The sequence below is a fragment of the Copadichromis virginalis genome, linkage group LG3 (genome assembly GCF_057382275.1).
Source record: "Copadichromis virginalis isolate Kocher_CV1m ecotype Utaka linkage group LG3, C_Virginalis_male_GT1.1, whole genome shotgun sequence".
NCBI lineage: Eukaryota > Metazoa > Chordata > Actinopteri > Cichliformes > Cichlidae > Copadichromis > Copadichromis virginalis.
Genome location: NC_140620.1, coordinates 64,999,501 through 65,022,345, shown reverse-complemented (window position 1 = coordinate 65,022,345; position 22,845 = coordinate 64,999,501). Strand labels below are relative to the sequence as shown.

Genomic DNA, 22,845 nt, shown 5'->3' with positions numbered 1-22,845 from the left:
TATTGAATACATGCTTTCTAATGCATTAAAGTTTACTGAGTAAAATGTTCATAGAAATTAAAACAGAAAGCTAACAGCAAGATATCATTTAATTGTAATTGAACTGTCCACTGTTGCCCACTCACATCCTGGGCCTTCTGACCTCAGTAAGTCACATGATAGGGTGGGGCTACGTTTCACAGTGGGTTCACCTGAAACCATGGCTGTATCCCAATTCAGGGTCTGCAACCTTAAAGTACTGTCTAACCTTCGTAGCGCTGCCCAGGTTGCCTAGCAACCATGATAGTAACAGCTGGAAACGTTTCATACAGCTTTGTTTGACAGAAATGAAGGAGGACGTATTTTGTACATTTGTTTCTACATGAGCTCTGTGTGATGTGATAAGTATCTGAGGCTGAGACCACAGGACTGTAAAACATGATTGTTGGGCTTCATTTCTGTACTGAACAGTCATTTAAGATTAGTTAGTAAATAACAATTAGTTAATGTTGTTCATGAGACTAAAGTCATCTCACTGTGGTAATGTAAATATAATATGGCCAATATTATAGTCACTATATTAATCATTATTAGTTATTACAGCAGTGAACATGAACTCTGAGCTTCAGTAAAGATTCAAGTTGCATTTATTTATATTTCCTATCACCTTAAATCTTCACTCAAAGACAAGTGTCTGTGACAGTGTGTATATAGATGTATTACATACAAGAGACAAATATTGTTCTTTTAATATGTTGGCATTACTAAATTTGGCTCAATGCTTACATATATGTGTAAAAAGCAAATGTACGAGCTGTGATAACTGTGTCTGATAGAATGAAGAGTAGACTGAAATATGAAATATTCCTTTATTGGGTGAGAAAATCAGACCATGTCATAACTGCTGTAAGTCACACAGAATAGATATACTCAAAGCTTCATAGAACTGAAACAAACATTTATTTTTAGCTCCATTCTGCTGCTGATACAGACTTTAGGTTTCTGAACATTAAACTTGTTGCTGCCTTTCATAGTGTGTAACTTGAAGGCCCTGAGTACTTTCTCCCACACTGAAAACACTGGAATGACAACATTATTTGAACATTACCTAATAAAACTGATTCAGCACAGACAGTTATGTTAAACTTTCCTAGCAGTCCTTCACAAACAGGGAACAGTCTGTCTATTCTCTCCATCTGTCAGCTGCTGCTGGCTCTTCCTCCTCCTCTTCCTCACACACTGCTGAGTTTGTCCTGGTGGATCATCAGGGCTGCAAAGCCTCACAGATGATGTGCAGCAGTGGGTCCCTCAGTCTGTCCTCACTCTGGACACTTGCAGTCGTCACACATGGAAATCAAATGTGTGATAAGGTGCAGGATTCAAACACAAGTGTAACTTATAAACACATGTTCATACTTTTATTCCACAATCAGAGAGAAAGAAACAGAGAGAGAGTGCAGGACAGACAGACAGGTGACAGTCTCAGGTGTACACACTGCTACAAACAGGAGGATTTAGTGTTTGTGTTATTACGAGTGCAAACAAGAAGAGTTCCAGATGGTGCAGTGGACACATGTGTGACTGCTGTGATTAAAGCATCTTTCTTTCAGCTTAACGAGTGAACCGTCAGCTCGTTCAAACACACGTTAAAGTCCGTTTGGCTCGACACCACCGAACAGAGGCAGCAATATAACATAGCTAACATTAACAGTGCAGTGAATCCTGCTTGTGCCGTGATGTTCAGGACTGCAAACCGAGCAGCATCACTGACTTTCAGCTTGTTGTGTTTGTGGATATATGACTGACTTTAATTATCCACAAAATCATCACATTCTCTGTAGGATTAAGGTCGACTATTGAACAGCGTATATTTTAAAGTAAAGGCTTTAAAACCAAGTAAACGCTGAAAGTACAAACATCACTAATGTCACATAACTTTGCCAACATGTGGCCAACAGTAATGTTTTAATGTTCTTCATTATTAAACATTTGCACATAAATAAGTGACATAATATTCAGTACTTACTTCTCACAGTTTACTCTTCAGCCGCCCCTCTTCCGCCGTTTTTTTAGCAAAATTATCCACACCCACCGCCGCGCTATGGAGTCTGGGATATGTTGGGTCATGAAGTCTACACCGCCACATCCTTAAAATTCAGGGAAATGAAGGACGCATTTGAGGGCCGCATTTCGAGCAGCCTTTGAATTGGGACAGCCTTCGTCGCGTCGCTGTGACGTAATCGTCCTTAAAATGCGGCCTTTGAGGCTTCAGACCCTGAATTGGGATACAGCCCTTGGCTGATTGTGACCTACACCCGTTTTCACACCTTGGCTTGCGTGATTAGGCAGAGGATCAATAGGGAGTCCATGACCCTCTTAGGGGGACACTCACACCGGACCTAAACCTGGGATTCTCCACAGTCGCTCTCAGAACTGAAGAAACTTCTTGGATAAAACGTCTTCAAGAAATTTAAAGCAGTTCAGACGCTTTTCTTTCCCAGCTCCTCAGACTGTCCACCCTGTTAGCTTGGTTAAGCAGCCATGAAGAGTAGAAGGCCAAGTATGAGTTTCAAACAGTAAACACATTTTTAAACCCTGCAAACAGTAGCGGTTTCAGATACGGGCGACACGGACGGTTGCCCGGGGCGGCATCATGGGCATCGGCAAAAAAAAAAAAAAAGTTGCTTGTACTCATGCTGCCCCGACGTCAGCCAGCGCATATTGGGAATTGCATACGCACCTATCGGTTTTGGGAGTAAGGGCGCCCTCCGTTTGCAAGGTGCGCCTGCTGCCTGCGGCACTGAGAGGAGAGGGCGGGGGATTCTCTGACCGGCTGGAGCAGCATCTAATAACCAACTCACAAAATAAAGAAAAATAAAAACAAACCAACAAACACAAAAACACCAGGCATCATGATACAGACTTATAATTTGCACCAATGTTTTTTCGAAATTCTATACACGAAAGTGAGCGCGAGAGCCCTCGGTGCGCCTGCTCGCTGCCAAACTCAAAGTAAACTTTATTGTCATCTCTGCTACAGACAGTCCAGTATACAGAGATATGAGATGACGAGGCTCCAGTTACAGCAGTGCAAGTAAACAAACAATAAGAAGAGTAAGAAAATAAATATACACTTTAGGACCAGGGGTAAAGGATCAATAACAATTTAAATTTACAGTTTGAGGGGAGGGGGCCCCTGCTGCTTCCAAAAAGAGCACATTTCATTTATAATGTTGTAAATCCAAGTCCATTATGTATTCATGATTTGAATCCTGGGTTGTGTGAAATCTCAGAAATGCACCCTAGATGAAGTGAATCTGTGAACTAAGGTGTCGGTCTATTAGATCATGTTGTGGTGATCCTTGTGTTGGGGGATTTGTGTTCATACTGGGGTGCAAAATTAAAACCAATGGAAGATGGACAAGAAAAGTTCAAAGCCATCATGGTGCTCAACTTAGAAAAAATAGAAAAGAAGAGGAGGAGAAACGAGCAAAAGATGCAGGTAAGCAGATGTGTGATTGGATAATGGCAGGTCATCCTGAAACTATCAGAATCAGAGTGAGTCAGAAATTATGTGGGTTACAGTTGCTCCAAGAAGAAATGGTAAAAAAACAAACAGTAACAGACTAAACTCCAAACAATACATTATGTTACAGATTTAAATATTAATTAGTCCTTGTCAATTGTTGATTTGTCCTGTTCTCATTGTATGACGAATTATGATGGCTGTTTGGTAGCCGTCTGCATACAATGCATACTCTCTCTCTCTGTGTGTGTGTGTGTGTGTGTGTGTGCAGCAGCTTTATGTTAATGTGTGTAAGGATTTGTGTCTTCGTGTGTGTGTGTGTGGGGGGGGGGGCGCCAGAGGGATTGTTCGCCCAGGGTGCCAAACAGGCTAGGACCGCCACTGCCTGCAAATAAACAACATTAACATCAAAAGTTTTACATTTCCTAAATGTATCCCACAATCTGAATATAACACCCACTTCCCCACGTTTGATCCGCTGTGTTAAATATGATTAAGAACAGAATGCAATCATTTGCAAATCCTATAAACCAGTATTTTAAACAAAGTGAGAAAATGAAACATTTAAAGAAAAATATTAGCCCATTTTGAATTTGATGGCAGCATCCTCTCTCCATAAACTAAAGGCTTTACGATGTTTAGTGCTGGACCATGTTGGTTAATGTGTAAACTCAACAGTTTCCATTTTGATTAACCTGACCAACATCTAACATAGAACACCTTTGAAGTGGACCTCGCAGCCTGTGGATAACTTCAAACACGTCGAGGTCTTCAGAGGCTGAACTTTGACCCAGCATCACAAGGAGCGCCATAAACACTTGTTACGGTTATTAGAAGGAAGCCAGCCTTTAGACATCCCCACAATGACATCGTGACCAAGGGTCTGTTGCATGATTTTTAACATGGCTACAATGTGTCGTCTGCTGAGTCATCGTTTAATACAACAACGTACTGAAAGAGAGCATTCAGCATCTGACTGAGCTGGACTAACCTTCCCTTTCAAAAGTGAAAACTGCAACATAAAACTGGAATACAACCAACTTCTAATGAAATGTAACATTTTATAACATGAACACAGATTCCAGGTGAGCTGTGTCTTCCAGGACTGGATTTACCAGAACAGGTATGAGGATGGTGCCTGACGGGCATGTACGAGCTGGAGTGGATCCCAGCTAACACAGGGTGAGGAGACAGACGACCGTTCACGCTCACACTTATTCACCAGTTAACCTAACCCCACTACCTAAATGTGTGTGAACTGTGGGAGGAAGCCAGAGTCCCCTGAGAGGACCCACACAAACACGGGGAGAACATCCAACCTCCACAGAGACTCTCTCTGCACTAAAAGCACAAAATAAAAACCACACCGTCATGTAATTCAAGAAACTGGTCTTAAAAACAGTTAATCTAATGTGTCCACATGGAGCCCGTGTTAAGGTCCGTACTGGGCTTCAGAACATCAAGTGAACAACGTCAGATGGGACCTGAGTGCGTTGTCTCCTGATAGAAAGTGCTGAGGATCAGAAGGACTCAGGGACAACACGATATCTGTCCAGCAGAGAACCTACCAAAATGAAGAACAGACTCTCTTCTTTCATCCAAAAAAAAAAGAAGCTTGTTTCTACCATTTTCCATTCTTTAGTAATCAGCTGTAGAAGAGAGGTGGGTTCCACCAAAAATGCCTGTTTTGACCAAAAAAAAGGGAGAAAACGAGCTTTTTGTCAAAAATACATTTCAAGCAGAAATGTATTTTTGACACTAATATTTCTTGCTTTGTGACACCTCTAACATATAAAATAGTTTTTCACTTCTATAAAACAGAAATAACACTGAGAAAGGTTATGTTTTATCAAAACAATTTATTTACAAATATATGAAAAAATAAAATTCACTGACAAGCTGCCCGAGGTTGTATTCTGGCCCCTCCCATTGAAAAACGTAATTGACGTCTATAGACGTCAATGGCAGTGAATGAGTTAAACAGAAGAGTTTAAGTCAGTGTCCGGTTATATTTTAGATAGCAAGGAGCAGACGGCAGTTTCACTCCACCGAGGGAGCTCGTGACGTACTACCCGGCTTTCTTTAGACCGCGAAGGCCGGGTCCTCAGGTGGAAGCAGCCTCTGAATTTGGACACCCCCGCTGTTTCCGGCCAGCCAATAATAACGGTGACATTTAATGTATTTTACCCGATAAATAAACCCTGTAAAATGTATTTATCACCACCCCCCCCAACAGCCCTTTTGAATGTCTCCCTTATTCTGAAGTTTCAAGGTTGGCAAGTATGGTTGGCAACACCTCACTTTTTTGCCACATGTATTGCTGCACAGTAGTTCTTTGCATCCAGGGCTTCATAGACGTCTTTGAGAACTTTTATCGAAGTTCCAGTACTGTGCAGTTTCCTAAAACCAGACTGGAAGGAAGATAAAATCCTATTTTCATCCAGATAACTTTGAAGTTGATTATTTACCAGCCTTTGAAGAACCTTAGATAAGACACAGAGTTTGGAAATTGGCCTGTAATTACTAACTGTTGAAGAATCACCAGCTTTAAGTGGGGGAGTACAGAGGCACACTTCCACATCTGTGGTAAAGCCTTCTGTTGTAGAGAAAGATTAAAAATATAAGACACTGGCTCAGCTATGATATTTGCAGCCAAGTGCAAGAAGGAAGGAGAACGATTGTGAGGACGAGTTTCTGGTGTTGGGGCTATTCAAAGCCTTACAAACCTCTTCTACTGTGACAGGTGTGAAGGAAAAGGTATCAGTAAGCAGGAACTACGAGCAGAGTTGTGTGCAAGAGGTTTACCATCAGATACTGTGCTGAACAAAGAGCAAGAAGCAACAAAGTGTTTGTTAAAGCAACATTTCAGTTTTGTGTGACACAGGAGTGGAGTCGATATTTAAGTGAGGAGGAAGCTCTGAGGAGTCACAGCTGGCAGAGACACTTTATAGTTTGCCAAAACCTCCTACGGTCGTTTGGACTGTCAGTCGTTAAAGTAAAAAATAGTTACATCTTGATGATGGAGGCAGTAATCCGATTACACAGCTAATGAAAACGTAGCCAATCAGCATCAGAGCCAGACTTCCTGCCCAGGCCTGGTTTCTCTCATGTAGGAGATCGGCCGGTACTGAACCAAACCTGGCCTGTCCCGACCTTTCACCCTGACCTGGCAAAAAGGGGCGTGTCTGTCCACAAAGTAGACACAACTCTCCTGTAAATGTTCCCAAACTGACATTGTCAGCCTGTTTAATACGACCCCAGTTCAAACTGCTGCGGGCTCGGAGCGTGAGATTTTAGTGTTTCTCACAGCACCAACTACGCAGTGATCACTCAGGTCGTTGGCAAAAACTGCAGACGTGGAAAACTTACGCAGCATATTAGTTAAAAAAGGTCAATAAGAGCAGATTTATCTGGGTGTTTAGGATCATGGCGTGTGAGGCTTTAAATAATTTGAGTCAGTTTTAAAAACAAGCAGCGTGCCTTAAAATCATCAGACACAGAAGAAAGCCAGTCCCAATGAAAATCATCCATCTGAAAGACGTCATTAAAATGCAGCTCAGATAAAAGTTGAACCAGAGACGGTGATGTGCTGGGGGAAGCAGGTGGAGGCTGATAGCAGCCAACAACAGTCTGATTTCCAAACAGATCAATAGTTAAGGCCAAGATTTCAAATGGCTGAGGTGCAGATGGAGAGAACAAGACTTGAGCAGCAAGACAGAGCTTCACATAAACTTCCAGACCTCGTTTATAGCTGACACCACATGTAGAGTTTAAGTTCACACAGAGACGATGACATTTTTCTACAACCAGCAAACAATAAACAAGAAATGTAACAAGAGTTTCAGAAGAAGCTGTTTTACAGAGAAATGATTCCCTGAAGACAAAATTATTATTATCATCTTTATTTCTCCAGGTGAAAATTTAATTGAGATTAAAAATGTTGTTTTCAAGAGAGACCTGGCATCATGGCAGAAAGAGTCAGAAATACATCATAATTCAAACAAATACAAAATAGGAAAAACATCCTACATAAACTTCATAAAGTTTCATTAACAGACTTTGAACAATGGACTTCAAACTTCCCCCCAAAACAACAGAAACACATTTGAAGATAATGAATGACATTTATCCCTCTAAAGAAGGACTTAGACTACGATTTAATATGAATGAGAACATGTTCATAAATGGATGCAACCAAAGATTTCATCAATCCCTGATTTAGAGACAACAGAACATTTGGTTTGATTTCACAAGATAAGAATGACGACTGAGTTGGAAGATTGTTTTACGTTTAGTCAAATCTTTCATACATAAAGTCGGATTACAAAATCATCCCCTAAGTTTGTTGTTTTATTCAAGGAATTGAAATTATAGAGAAAATCTGTGAAATGACTTAAAGAAAACAAACCACAAAAACTCTATGATGCTCTAAACCCCCTGGTTTAGGTCGGCAAAACTTTACTAGATCCGCCCCTGCACAGTTACCAGCTGTCAGCTTGACAAGATGACATGATCAACATGACAAGAACTAAACATAACCACGCAGACATGACACATGAACCAGGGAGACTTAGTACAGGGGGAGATGACATAAACAACTAAGGAACAAAACTAAACTGCAATCTAGAAATTAACTAGGTGAACTAAGCTAGGTGCAAATGAATACAAAAGATACATGAAACTCAAATACTGGGTCGCTTGACCCAGGACCATGACACCGATACTCTAAACCTCCTGGTTTAGGTCGGACACCTTTCTGATGATGAGTGCATCTAAAACTTCCTCAGAAGTCAATGTGCCATATGATTGCATTAGCAATAAATTACACACTATATAGAACCACTTCATAGGATTATATTTGTGCGCAGATGTTTGCAGCTATCAGCGAATATTTATCAGCTATTTTGAAACAAAAAAGACTTTTTATCCATAACAGCAAATGAACTGTACAACAGAAAATACAAATGCTATTTATGGTCTCCTCACAACAATGATAAGAAAAATAAACTGGGCCAATATGTCATGTTTCTTAATACAGAGACACACATGTTAATGTGATCTCTGGTCTCCCACTCAGAGACACAGGTCTCCGAGTGTCCAGCATTCAGACCTGAGGACTCTCTTCATGTGAGAGAAAATCTGCTCACACAGATATGTAGAGCCGAATACTGTCAATAAGGCCTCTGCAATGTTCTGAAGACAGTTAAACCTGTCAGGTAGTGATGTCCAGCAGGTGAACATGCAGCTCCATGAACTCCAGAGTCTTGTTGGTATAACTGTCAGCTACTTAGAAAAGGATCCTGGTGTTATTTGTCTCTCAGAAACAGTTCATAACTTCCCTTCAACACATTCATGTCACCTAAAAGGTAAACCTGTTTCTCCATCACCTGTTCAGCTCTGATGATTCAGTAAGGACGTCTCCTGGTTTCATCTTCATGTTTCCCCCTCACCACATATCCAAACCGACATCCTGACCAGCAGCTTTACAGCTGTGGCTCCAGCAAACATCAGCTGATACTAGAAATTAATATTAAATAAATTCTAACAACAGCTGATCAAGCTTAAACGTGCTGCTGTTGTTTAGCGCGACATCCGCTGGTTTCCTCTTTCTGGCGCAAAGTGGGCGATAAACAAACAAGAGAGAAAAGCCGATCAGCTGATCATTGATCAGTTTCATGATTGAAGTAGCAACAGTAGAGGGAGGGGAGAGAATGACAGTGTAAAGACACAGAATAAATCCAGCTTTGTGTCTTTTCCATTCTAGCTGAAGTCCGGGACAAATTGCGTAATATTTTCTCTGAATACGAGACGATTCTGTTTTTTACAGGACGGTTGGAAACTCTACTAAAATAAAGTTCACTATCAGTAACATCATAGCACCACCCAGCTGTATAGAAACTCCGTCATGCTAGCTAGTACACAGTATGAGTTATTGTAACTGACTGTAAAAAGTCAGCACAAGGAAAATAAACTGCACCTAGTGTTACATCCTGTTTGTTTGCTTCCCTCTGTATACATGTCCAGATTCACTGTTATGTTTCTATTCTTACATTGCTGTGTGATCACTGTTCCCTCTGCTGACTGATGTGACCTTTTGTATCTCACACTGATACTTGTCATATTTGTATCTGCGCCTAAAAGATAAAAAGTTTTCCACGCTAAAACACAGCTCCACCTCCTGCAGTTCTCCCTCTGAACCACTAGATGTCTCTGTTATCTAAATGAAGACGTGCAGCACAGCAACCACAGCAGCGCTCAGATCACACGTGTCCTGTTATTATGTATAAAAGCATGAAACAGGTGAGACAGGTGGGATCAATATTAATGTTGTGGAAATATATGAAAAAGCAACAGAAGAGTGAAAACATTTCGTGTTTCTAGAAAGATCTTGCAGCTCACAGCTGCTCACAGACTGTATTTACAAGTGACAAACTGCAACTCTACAGTACATCTACAGTATATATCAAATATATTCTGTATTCAAATCTATTGAGTGATGTTTGAAAGTCTTTCCAGGTGAGTTTGATCCAGGAGGGTCTGAAGCCAGAGTCAGACAGAGACTGTGCAGAGACTGTAGAAGGACAGAGCAGCAGCAGAGCAGTCCAGATACACTGATGATCCTCTGTCAGATCCAGAGGGACACACAGGGATGATGCTGGACTCTACATTGTGTCTGACAGTGGAGCTGTTCTCAGAGCAGTTCACTCTGCAGCACTGACAGTCATCTGCACTTCTTCTCATTCCTCTGTCAGTCACTGCTGGATGAAGCTCTCCTCTCCACCTCCCAGTAACATGGCCCAGTCAGAGCGTCTCTACACACAAGCTGCTGCTGCTTCAACCTCTCTGGATCATCAGGACACAGCTCCTCCTCTCTCAGCACACACACCGTCCTGTTTACCATCGCCTCCACCTGCAGAGAGAAGAAGGAAGAGCAGAGGAGATAAACGAGTGTTTCCAGAGACTCTTCATCAGCTGTCAGTCAGTGATGCAGCACATCCAGTATAAAGAGCAGCAGGGACTTCAGTGCTGGGACTGTACTAGGACTCATTGTTGCTTCACTTTTTCTAATCTTTGGATTTTTATTGAAGTTGATGAAAATGTTTTTCCCTCCTAGTTTGAGTTTGGACTTTCATTCATTAGAAGAACCTTGGTGTGTCCACTCTGAGCTCTGTAGGAACCCCAACAACAAGCCCAACAATCCAGATGGACGGTTCCAGCTGTTAACTGGAGGAATTCCATCCAAACATCTGCTCTCACTAAATTCTTCCTCACCTACAGACTGTGTTCTTCACTGCTTTAAACTTGGAAATGAATGCAGTCATTGGTCTGTGTGCTGCTTTGTTCAGAGAGCTGATTGGCTGTTGACAGTGTTTGATCAGAGCGTGTCAGCCGTTACCATGGTGACCATAAAGGTCAGAAACAGGAAGTGTTTGTGTCCAATCCTGAAGCCTGTCACCATTCTCCTCTCACAGCTTCACTGAGAAGCTGCAGCTTTACAGGAAACACTGGATCTTTGTTTCATACTGACTGTGTTTAGTACAATACTGCTGACAGCACCACCCACTCACTCCATCACTCTACTTACAGCAGAGTCTCCAGTCTGTAGTCTGGACTCTGCTGAAGATCAGACAGCTGCTTCACATCTGGATCCTTCAGGTTGTTGTAGTACAGGAGCAGCTGTCTCAGATGGGAGGGGTTGGACTTCAGTGCTGCTGCCAGATAATCACAGCTGATCTTTGACAAACCACAGTCCATCAATCTGTATAAAGAATGAAAGATGTAAGTTTATTAGACAAAGTGTGAGCTTGAAATCATTCAGTGTTTCATCATCTGTTCAGAGCTGAAGAAGGTTCAGAATGTAGAAGTTTAGAAAATGGAAACTCCAAACAGCTGACAGAGTTCATACGCCTTTGTCAGGGTCAAATTCAAGCAAGACCATGTGAAAATTAAAACACATCATCCTAGGTGAACTTAAACACCTTTGTTCCCCTTTTGTTAAGACATAGAAAAGTACACCACACAAAAATACTGCAAAAGGAAACGGTCGCCTTATATACATAGTGTATAAACTCAAAATGCACATTTCACTTCAAATTAAGATTAAGGCTTTGAACAGATCACATAGTTCAGTTCAACATATAAGACTTTAAGGATGCACAAGCATCTACTTAAAATCTATTTAATTTATCATCCATGATATTATTTTGTACAATTCCAATGTATTTTGTTCATCTCCCTTAAATAAACAGGCAGTCTTAAAGTATGAAATATTCATATACAAACACATATAAATGTGTGTACTGTCTCAGTGGCTGATAGTACCCCACAGGCCTCAGTGTGAGCTTGAAGACATTTATAATGTTTAAGTAGTTTAATGTGCAGGTGCTGACGATAAACACATTTTGAATGAAAGCCGGGGAACTTTGGTAGCACAGAAACAAGTGGCTATTCTTTGTGACTATATGGATCACTCACAATACCATTATTTCACACAAAGGCACCAAATTAATACTCAAAAAAGCTGCAGCAATACACACAAATATAAACAGTACTTGGTGACAACTTTGCTTTTAGCCTTTAACCCTTCTTGACTACTTTTGATGTGGCCTCTATATTTTACCTTTAAAAACAGTTTATCTTGCCAATCTGTTATTTTCTCATTTTGACCAACTGTATCAGCACAATTTATCTAAATTCAGACAAAATTTAAAATACAAGTAGAAAGTGATATTTTGACTGTAAAAACCACACACATGTTTAACGAATCATCGTCATAACTTGAAATGCAAATAGAGATTGTACATTTTTAAAAATACGCACACGTTTTGCAAACAACAAAGTTATATGGTACTATTTACCAAAAAATGCAGCCAAGGCTCAGACGTTTTTCATATAATCATTTCAAACTATTTACAGAACAATCAGGTGTCAAACAATAGTTTGTGTCACTCTAACACATATGAGAACAGCACAGGGATAAACCTGCAGGTCTGACAGCAGGTGTGTCACTCAGCGTTTACACTGCAATCTGCCTTTGTTGGCTTTAAGGCAGCAACTGTGACGATCACTAGTAGAACTGACACACAAAACAAAACAACAGCTACACACTAAATACACAAGACAACAAACTAACTTGAGACCAAACACGGTAAACGTCACAAATCTCTCACGTATCAAAACTCTCTCTCTCTTTCGCTCACTCGCTCTCTCTTGCCGGTCACTCCTAAAACTTCCCCCTTTTGCTAAACAACCAAATGTCATGTTTCCATATCATTTTTGATTGGTCGACATGGTACATTTTCCCACCTATAGGGCTTTGGAGCGTGATGTCACGGGAGATGGGTCATGCCCCCTTCCGCCATGACAGTAGGCCAGCCAAAGGATACCATTTCAGCTATGGATCGTACGTGTTGTGTTGTCGGTTGCAACGTTAGATCACACGATCGTGAAGGCAAGAAGCTGGATAACGGGCTCTCTTTTCATCGTTTTCCATCCTGGAGGCAACGTGAGGGATCCCATGTATCCGATATTACTAAACAAAGACGTCAGGCTTGGATTGCAGCGGTGAGACGAGCGGATATCGAGTTCTCTGCAATCCCCAGCTTTTTGTTGGTTTGCTCACGGCATTTTCTTTCCGGTGAGTTCTAAATTAATTCATATCACTCTTGAAAGGCTTTTAGTGTGATTTTCAACGTGCTGAGGTCATAGATAATGAGATAAAACATGCTAATGTGTGATGCTGCAGAACCACATCATGTCGACTGAGTAGCTTATGATTTGGCATTATTGCAGGCAAACCAGCATATGAAATGGATGTAACAAATCCAGACTGGGCACCAACACTGCACATGGGGCATGACGACATACCTGTATCAGACTCGGACCGGCACTCAAGGCGTACGCAACGGAAGCGAAAAAGAGCACCCATCGGAGGTAAACAACCCCCCCCCCCCTCTAAAAACATACTAAATTGCTATCACTGTACACTAATCCGCACATAACTTCCAGATGAATCACACACCTGTCATTGGAATATTGGTGTACATTTACCTTATGTCTAATTTTATCTTACAGGCTTTCGTTATGCAGCTGCAGAGTCTGAAGGTGTGCCCCGTGCAGAAGTGATTGATGAAGATCTGACAGAAGACCAACAGCAAAATCACAATGTCATGGAGGCAGTGGACAGCAGTTGTGTTGGACAAGTGGAGGTTGAGGTAGCAGCTGCAAATGTGGATATACTGAAGAAATGTAAACCTTTTAAAATGATGACAGATTACAAACTCTCAGCTGTGTCTGTAATCAAACCTCTGTAACTTTGCTTCACTTCAGCAGCATCAGCTCATGTTCACATGTTGATTCATGGTTTGCTTCAGTTTTTGATGGACTGCAGAATATTTTGAAGGTTATCTGCTATAAAAAGCCAGAACAGGAAAATCTGCTTCATGTGTTTCTGTTTGATCCTCAGTGACTTTGACACAAAGGCCTCTGCTGTGATGATCACACCTCTGATCAAGTCTCACAGTGTCAGCTTTGTTTTTATACATATGGATATGTGCTGATAAATGATCAGAGTTATAATATTTCCCACTGTCTGCTGTGTGCCGTGACCTTTGACCTGCTAAAGACAGTCAGCTGTGGATTATTCATTGTTGTGTCTGATACTTAGAACTGTGAGGAAGAACACTACACAGTTAATCAGGGTCCCCTCTCTCTGAATCAGGAAAGGTGGGCAGGCCGCGTGTGGGCCGCGGGCCATACGTTGAGTCTCACTGTTTGAAATGTGAACATTGTTCTGCTGCAGTCAATGGACTAAACCAGAGAAGAAGAAAACAGACTTTACCATGAAGATCCTCAGTGTGGATCAGTATAATATCAGCCTGATGTCTGCAGTTTAGTGTCAGCACAACTTTCACATCATATTCATCTCAGCACAACTAAAACATGCTGACTGACCCCAGAGTTTCAAGTCCACATCCTGGACTCTCCAGGAAACCACACAGATGCTTCACTCCTGAATCCTGCAGCTTGTAGTTGGAGCTCAGGTCCAGCTCTCTCAGATGGGAGGGGTTGGACTTCAGTGCTGCTGCCAGATAATCACAGCTGATCTCTGACAAACCACAGTCCCACAATCTGTATAAAGAATGAAAGATGTAAGTTTATTAGACAAAGTGTGAGCTTGAAATCATTCAGTGTTTCATCATCTGTTCAGAGCTGAAGAAGGTTCAGAATGTAGAAGTTTAGAAAATGGAAACTCCAAACAGCTGAAGCCAACAGGAAGCAGCTTCAAACAAACACAACAAGAGAAAAAACTCTGAATGTTTCACATTAAAGTCGTACATTTCTCATAAAAACAGGACAAAGACTTGAAAAAGTTTTGTTTTTCCTTCCAGGAACCACAAGGCTTCACTTTTAAAGGTGAAGTGTGAAAGAAATGGACATATTTGAAGTCCAACACCTTTTTCCAGTCACATTATTAAAGCAGACAAACTACAAGCTCATTTTCATTCCAACAAGTCATCTTCTGACCTGGACTAACAACACTGGTCTCTATGTGCAGCTGGCTGTGAGACCAGTGCTCAGGGAGCGTCTACAAAGTGCAACACTGAAAGAACATCACACACTAGCTGTGTCCCAAAACGTCGGCTGCATCCTTCGGAGGACCCGGTATTCGCGGTCTACGTGGGCCGGGTCCTTCAAAGACCGAAAAGGCTGGAAGTGCGAGGCTGTGAAATGGGACGGTCTAGCCTTCAGATTTGCGTCACCGCTGTGTCGGTGGAGTTTAATAAACTCGGCCGTCTGCTCCTTGCTATCTAAAATATAACAGGACACTGGCGTAAATTCTCGACCGTCTCACACTTCTGTTTAATCAGTTTCCTGTTTAACGTTTATTCAGCTGTGTGAAAATCCCGGAGGAACTTTGATCTCAGCCAAACCGATTTACTCCGGAACAAATAAAACACAGAAAAAAGGCAAACAATTACATTTTTAAGTTATCCGAGTGACTTATATATCGTGTTTCACCTGAGTAGTGAAAGAGCGGGGTCTGAAAACGATGAAGCTGGGCGTCCGCTGCTCTCGCCGGCTGGAGTGACCATTGAACCCCCCGGCTTGCTAGCGAGCGGGTGGGTAACAGACGTCTCCGAAAACGTCGGCACACTTTTGCAAATATGTGATGTCTTGATAAACCAAGCAGATATTTGAAGTTTACACAGCTACTTTCTCGCCTGAAAATATGTTAAAAGTTTATTTTGTGACCCAGAAAGATTAATAAGAGTAATTTGAAAACTTAGTAGCTGCCGCCATTGTTGGCAGCTGAAATTTGGCTGGGCCGCGCTATGAATTCTGGGATATGGTGGGCCACGAAGGACACACCCGACGAATCCTTCAAATTCGGGGAAATGAAGGACGCATTTGTCGGGCACATTTGAAGGAGTCGACAAATACGGACAGCCTTCATCGCCTGGCTGTGATGTAATCGGCCTTCAAATGCAGCCTCTGGAGGATGCAGCCGACGTTTTGGGACACAGCTACTAATTTGCTTCCATCATCCAACCTGAAGAGGAAACAGAGACGGCTCCCCTTCAAAGTAAAAGCTGCTCCTTTTGGACACAGTATCAAAGAAAGTCTACAGTATAACATAGAAAAGACAGAACAAAGTTTTGGTTGTTTTTAAATTGTGCAGAAATGAAACTACACTAAGCTCAATTATGTGACAGACATTTCATCCCATGTCAGTTTGGCCTCATCCTGGGCCGGATTATCCAGCACACACTCTGACCACAGGCCCAGGGGCCACGCACAGCTGGGCTCCATCCAAGAGACAGGAAACAAACCAACACAATAATAAAAAGCACCATGTGATTGTTGGGTCTAAACTCAGACCCCGCTGTATCCAGGACTTATTCCCATGAAAGAAAAACAAGGCAACAGTGTTCGATCGATTTCTTGCGCAAGGGAGGCCCTTCCATCTGTGACCAGCACGTCGAAATGACCACAATGGTGGCCTCCTCTCGCTGCCTTTTATTGACAAACTTCAAACAATAGTTTACAAAACACCTCCCCCTGCAACCCCGTTTGGTTACATAGACAAGGACTGTATGTAAATGTATACACTGAGTGTGTGTGTTATGTGAGAATGTGTGTGTGTGTGTGTGTGTGTGTGTGTGTGTGTGTGTGTGTGTGTGTGTGTGAGAGACCTCCTGCTGACCAAAGGGTCATAAACCCAGGAAGTTTACATCAAAAGAAACAGATCTTCCAGATAGGATGTATCTACAATAAAACCTCCCCCAGCACAGAGTGGTTGGAGAGGTGGCCAGGATCAAAGGAATGGCTTTGATCCTACTGCTTGAACTAAGACTGTACAAATTTAAGAAACACAATGGCAACATTCAACAATTAGACTTAACAGTGATCTTCTTACATCTTCAAGACAAACATAGTAAAAACATGAGCATATTTGTTTCCTGATAAAATGATGTGACAGGTAGAACAGAGTAAAGTGGTGGTGTTACAGCCTTTCTCCCCTCTGCTGCCGAGGCTGTTAGTCTCTCCCAAACTCAGCTACAGGACTTCCAAATGAATGAAAGCAGCAGAAGTGGCTTTACAAATGAAAGAGGAAGAGGAGAAGAAGAGGAGAGGGAGGCCACCCTGACCATCACTCCAGCTGAAAACATCACACTTCCATTAAAGTTGGTGAGGAAATGTTGAGCAGGATGAGCTGCTGGCTAATCTGGAGGCTGTAGCAGCAGCTCACAGTCACAGTGGATTTCCACTCATGAAAAAGCTCTGGCTGCTTCATTTCTCATCTCATATCAGAGACTTTAATGCTTCACTGAAGCTGTACTGTGATGCTTCCATATCCCAGTGAGGCCTCCATAATGATTTCAGCTGTTCTGTACACACACTGTGTGCCCTGTATGGCTCAAAGTCTCTGCAGCCTGTTTTTATCTGCTATCATCAGATCTTCATCATCCTCATTCACATCCCTCACACACTCTACAGCCTCATCAGCACCGACTTCATCTTCACTGACTGATGGAGCACAACATGAACCTGCGGAGGCTGAAACACTGTCCTGTCAAACATCTCCCCGTCACCACTCCACTTCTGTCAGCCTTTAAATGAACCCTGCTCAAGTCTGTCACTTCTGTTTGGAGCCAAAAGGAAAAACTGTTGTTCAGTCGTTTGGAAAGACAACATTTCTGAAAGCACTCAAACTCCTTCACATTTGTCTTCAGACACATCCTGAACATTTAGGAACTGAAGAAAGTTTCAAACATCAAAGACCTGAAATATAGAAAAACAACAACAGCCGCAGTCAGTGAACTCACCTCAGAGTCTCCAGTCGACAGTTTGGACTCTCCAGTCCAGCACACAGAAGCTTCACACCTGAATCCTGCAGGTCTTTATTTCCACTCATGTCCAGCTGTGTCAGATGGGAGGGGTTGGACTTCAGAGCTGAGGCCACAACTTCACAGTGAGACTCTGAGAGTCCACACTGAGTCAGTCTGTGATGATAGAAAATATAAAATGTGTTATTATAAAAGCAGAAAATCTGCATTATAAACACAGACTGAATGTATATGAAGACAAAACAGAGTGAGGTCATAATCTGATGAATCTGCTCTTCACATCTGTGCTTCAGCTCCTCTTACTGTGTTTGACATGACACAACGATTGAGTCTCTCTCAGACCTGCAGACTTTTAATGAGAATCTTTGTTTGGCTTTAATCTGCAGATGAAGGAGGAAGATGGTGTCACATTTAGGCTTCCATAATGTCCACAGTCTGTCACTGAGATCTGATCCAGAGTCAGAGTGAAGACACACATTTGGACTGTTTCCTGTTTTGACTCCAGAACATTTTGAATGAGTTCAGCTCAGTGAAGAGTTCCAGCTGGAAAGATGATCTCTGTTTGCTACCTGCTGTCAGGTACGACTGTTCACGTCCACACGCAGGAAAAACCTGCTGACTGTTACCAAACGGAGCAGAAATCTCATCACTGGACAATAATGATGAATGAACTCAGAGCTGCTGATATCAGATCTGATTTCAGGGGAACTAAACACAGAAATGATTGGCTCATTTTAGCTTTCTGAGCCATTATCTGCTGCTGTGTCGCTAGTTGGTAGAAAATGATTTGTATTCCTGTTCAGGGCTTCAGTGTTTATGAGTCCAGATCCAGGTGACAGCAAGTCAAAATGATGTTACCTGTCTGTGTCCAGCAGCAGCCTGTATTCACTTTGAATATTGTTATAACCTGACATGGATCAGTTTGTCTTTGATTGGTTTGTAAATGTCACTGTTTCCATTGGACCTGAGTGACGTACAAAGACAGAGAGGGAGAGAAAGGAGAGAGAGGATGGAGACAGCAAAGAGAGAGCAAACACAAACAGGTGAGAGTGGACAGGTGACCAAGGTCAGCAACCAATCAGAGAGCTTCTGTTTGACCCACAGTCACTGATGATGACTGCACATAACCAAGCAGTGTGTTACTCTGATATCAAATATGGATCCTGCTCTTATAATAATGATCATCAGATGATATTATTGTGTTATTTTGTAGCTGAATACAATGTTTGTGTGATTATCAGTGAAAGAAGCAGTGAGGAGGATGGAGAGAGAGAGAGGACAGAGGCTGAAGTTAGAAACACTAAAAGGATTTTTCATGGATTTCATGGATGATTTGAGTGATTTCCAGCAGGACACTTAAACATGTCAGTGGACGTCCTAAAGAACATATTCACTGATATTAAACGTGTCATTGAACAGGATTAATATCAGTGGAAACATGGTGGAAACAGCTGTGACTGCATGGATGTGACACACTTCAAATCTGTTCTCCACTCTTGGATTTGGGATCCATGGAGCTGCTGCTGAGTCTGTACAATAAAGGAATGGTGTGGAAGGTTGCAGCGTACGGACACAAACACTTTGTGGTTACAATCTGATTTTATTTTCAACATTAAACTACTAACCTACACTGATCAATGATGCTAATGATCACATCTGGACTCACCCAGCCTTTCTGCAGTTCCTCACAGCTGGAATCAGTCTCTGTCGTCCCCGCTCTGATGTGTTGTACTTCTGCAGGTCCAACTTATCCAGAACCTCCTCTGACATCTGCAGCATGAAGGCCAGAGCTGAGCACTGGATCTCAGAGAGTTCCTTCTCTGATCTGTTTTCTGACTTCAGGAACTCTTGGATCTCCTGATGTACTGAGAGGTCGTTCATCTCCATCAGACAGTGGAAGATGTTGATGCTTCTGTCAGGAGAGATTTCATCACTGTTCATCTCCTTCAGGTTGTTGATGACTCTCTGGATGGTTCCTGGACTGATCTCTGTCTGACCCAGCAGACCTACTAAGAGTCTCTGGTTGGACTCCAGACAGAGGCCATGAAGGAAGCGAACAAACAGGTCCAGGTGGCCATTTTTACTCTGGAGGGATTTCTCCATGGCTCTGTTCAGGAAATCATCCAGAGAGGACTCGTTGTATTTTTGTCCCAAGAAGTTCTTCAGCACCTCTGTCTTCCTGTTGGTGAGACAGTGGAACATGTAGACAGCAGCCAGAAACTCCTGAATGCTCAGATGAACAAAGCAGTAGACTGGTTTCTGGAAGATCACACACTCTCTTTTGAAGATCTCTGTACAAACTCCTGAGTACACCGAGGCCTCTGTCACATCCAGACCACACTGCTCCAGGTCTTCTTGGTAGAACATGATGTTTCCTTTCTCCAGATGTTCAAACGCCAGCCTCCCCAGCTTCAGAAGAACTTCCCTGTCAGCCTCCATCAGCTCCTGTGGACTCGTCTCATGTCCCTCATGGTACTTGTTCTTCTTCCTCTTTGTCTGAACCAGCAGGAAGTGTGAGTACATGTCAGTCAGGGTCTTGGGCAGCTCTCCTCTCTGCTCTGTAGTCAACATGTGCTCCAGAACTGTAGCAGTGATCCAGCAGAAGACTGGGATACTACACATGATGTGGAGGCTCCTGGATGTCTTCATGTGGGAGATGATTCTGCTGGACAGCTCTTCATCACTGAATCTCCTCCTGAAGTACTCCTCCTTCTGGGCGTCAGTGAAGCCTCGTACTTCTGTTAGCCTGTCAACACATGTAGGAGGGATCTGATTGGCTGCTGCGGGTCGGGAAGTTATCCAGACGAGAGCCGAGGGAAGCAGATTCCCCTGGATGAGGTTTGTCAGCAGCTGGCTGACTGATGACTTCTGTGTGACATCAGACAGCAGCTTCCTGTTGGTGAAATCCAATGAAAGTCTGCTTTCATCCAGGCCGTCAAAGATGAACAAAAGCTGAGAGACAGCCAGCTTCTCTGCTGTGACCTTCTGTAATGTTGGATGGAAAACATGGAGCAGCTCCAGAAGACTGTACTGCTCATCTCTGATCAGGTTCAGCTCCCTGAATGAAAGCAGAACCACCACACTGACATGTTGGTTCTCCAAGCCCTCTGCCCAGTCCAGAGTGAACTTCTGCACTGAGAAGGTTTTTCCAACACCAGCCACGCCGTTGGTCAGAACCACTCTGATGGGTCTCTGTTGGTCAGGTAAGGCTTTAAAGATGTCCTGGCACCTGATTGGAGCGTCATGGAGGGCGTCCATCTTGGAAGCTGTCTCCAGCTGCCTCACCTCATGTTGGGTATGAACCTCTTCACTCTGTCCCTCTGTGATGTAGAGCTCAGTGTAGATCCTGTTCAGGAGGGTTCTACTTCCTGTTTCATCACTTCCTTCAGTCACACGTTCACATCTCCTCCTCAGACTGATCTTATGTTCATCTAAAACCTCCTGCAGACCAACATCTGCTGAAAGAAAGAAAAACAATGAGACTAAAGAGAAAGAAAACTCTTCAATGTCTGAACAACACAAGAAGTCCAGTTTTCAGAAATGAGTCCATCAGCAGACAGATGTTCAGTCTTACTTTGTACACAGCTGCTCTGACTGGCTGTCTGCAGTCCAGCTCTGCTTCTGGATCTTTCTCCACACTGTGCAGAAGCTCTGATGGTGACACAGAAAAGTCACAGTGGAGATACTTCTGTCCACCTTTGATTAGACTCATTATAAAAAGGAAAACAAAGTTTGAACACAGTCATGTTTCCAGTTCACTGACTTACATTTATTCCATGGACACTCACTCTAACCTGAAGCACAGCTACAACCCAACATTGTTGAGGCCTCATCTCCTCCTTTCCTGACTGTAGAGGTTAAATATGCAACAACCAACAAATAAAAGAATTTGGTTCATTTCAAAGAAATTCACACGGTGACCAAGTAAAGTAACCGTAGTAAAGGAGACAACATCCCGTTGATGGTGGGATTATTTGAAAGATTTGCTTCGGTCACGTCATCAAATGCAGTTGAACCACCCGTGGATCCATGTTTGACCATTCTACCACTCTGAGCTCTGCTTTTGAATCATTTTATTATTATCATCATTCATTTATTCATTCTTTGGAGGGGGGCTATTTCCTAATGCCGCCCTAATAAGCTGATGTTCAAGGGGAAATATAACAGAAACTCTTTCAGTGTTATTCATTAATAAATTAACAGATAAACTGTGAAGAAGAAAAAACTGAGATTTAAAGGAGAGAGTGAGAAACTTGATCATCCATCCTCATAATACATGTTTATCAGTATCTGCTGTGACCATACTGCAGTAATAACTACAAGTCTACATTTCTGTGACTGTTGATCAATCACAGCAGGAATCTGAGCTCATCTCTGCACACAGAGCAGCTTCAGCTCTGGGATAAACTGCTCGCTTCACGTCCTTCTCAGCTCACAGACACTCATCCTGATATTTTCCTTTAACATTTGATGGTATAATTCATCTGAGTTTACACTTTATCTGCATAAATACAGAAAAACAGACCCAAACACCAGAAACCATCAGTTTCACCATGTAGAATATATTGTTGTTTCCTTTTAATTCAGAGAAAAACTCTGATTTAGATTTTCTCTGTTCTCTTTGCCACAGCCCATCCCAGCAGCAGCTGAAGCAGCTGACTGTCACAACACTGAATAACACTTTAGGAGGAATTTCAGAGGTCAGTAAAGCTCCAGTTTCAACATCAGTTAATTAATCATAGTTCATCATAAATGTTAACCTGGCTGGCACACATGTTAATGTTAGCCATTTAAATATTAGCAGTTAGCTGAGGCCACAAGAAGAAGAGGCCCTAGAAGAACAATGGATGATAAGATTAGATTTTCAAGACTAGGCAGAGACGTGTTTTCCTTTACTGTCTCTTACAGAGGAGGGAGCAGATACCAGACGAGGTCACGGAGGTACGGGGAGGACTCGCAGCAGACAGCAAGACTGCCACGTCCATGCGA

General features: G+C 42.4%; 1 protein-coding gene and 1 long non-coding RNA gene across 2 annotated transcripts; one reads left to right on the top strand and one right to left on the bottom strand.

Annotated features, from left to right (window-relative positions):
- Positions 1-7,892: 7,892 nt before the first annotated feature.
- LOC146716645 (uncharacterized) lies at positions 7,893-8,401 on the top strand. Its single transcript, XR_014919000.1, has 2 exons — positions 7,893-7,951; positions 8,249-8,401. It is a non-coding gene; the product is annotated as an uncharacterized LOC146716645 (long non-coding RNA).
- A 6,038-nt stretch (positions 8,402-14,439) lies between these two features.
- LOC146716644 (protein NLRC3-like) lies at positions 14,440-21,507 on the bottom strand. The gene is made up of 4 exons (XM_085452539.1): positions 21,431-21,507; positions 19,523-21,314; positions 17,836-18,012; positions 14,440-14,635 (listed from the first exon to the last, which is right to left on the bottom strand). The coding sequence occupies exons 2-4, from the start codon at positions 21,112-21,114 to the stop codon at positions 14,440-14,442; spliced, it is 1,965 nt and encodes a 654-aa protein (XP_085308665.1). The 5' UTR covers positions 21,115-21,314; positions 21,431-21,507.
- Between the last annotated feature and the right edge of the window lie 1,338 nt (positions 21,508-22,845).

Coding starts and splice junctions, on each gene's coding strand:
- LOC146716644 (XM_085452539.1), bottom strand. CDS start 21,114: ATGGACGCCCTCCATGACGCTCCAATCAGGTGCCAGGACATCTTTAAA. Junction 18,013..19,522: donor AGGAACTGCAGAAAGGCTGG/GTGAGTCCAGAT, acceptor CTATCATCACAG/ACTGACTCAGTGTGGACTCT. Junction 14,636..17,835: donor TGTCGACTGGAGACTCTGAG/GTGAGTTCACTG, acceptor TTCTTTATACAG/ATTGTGGGACTGTGGTTTGT.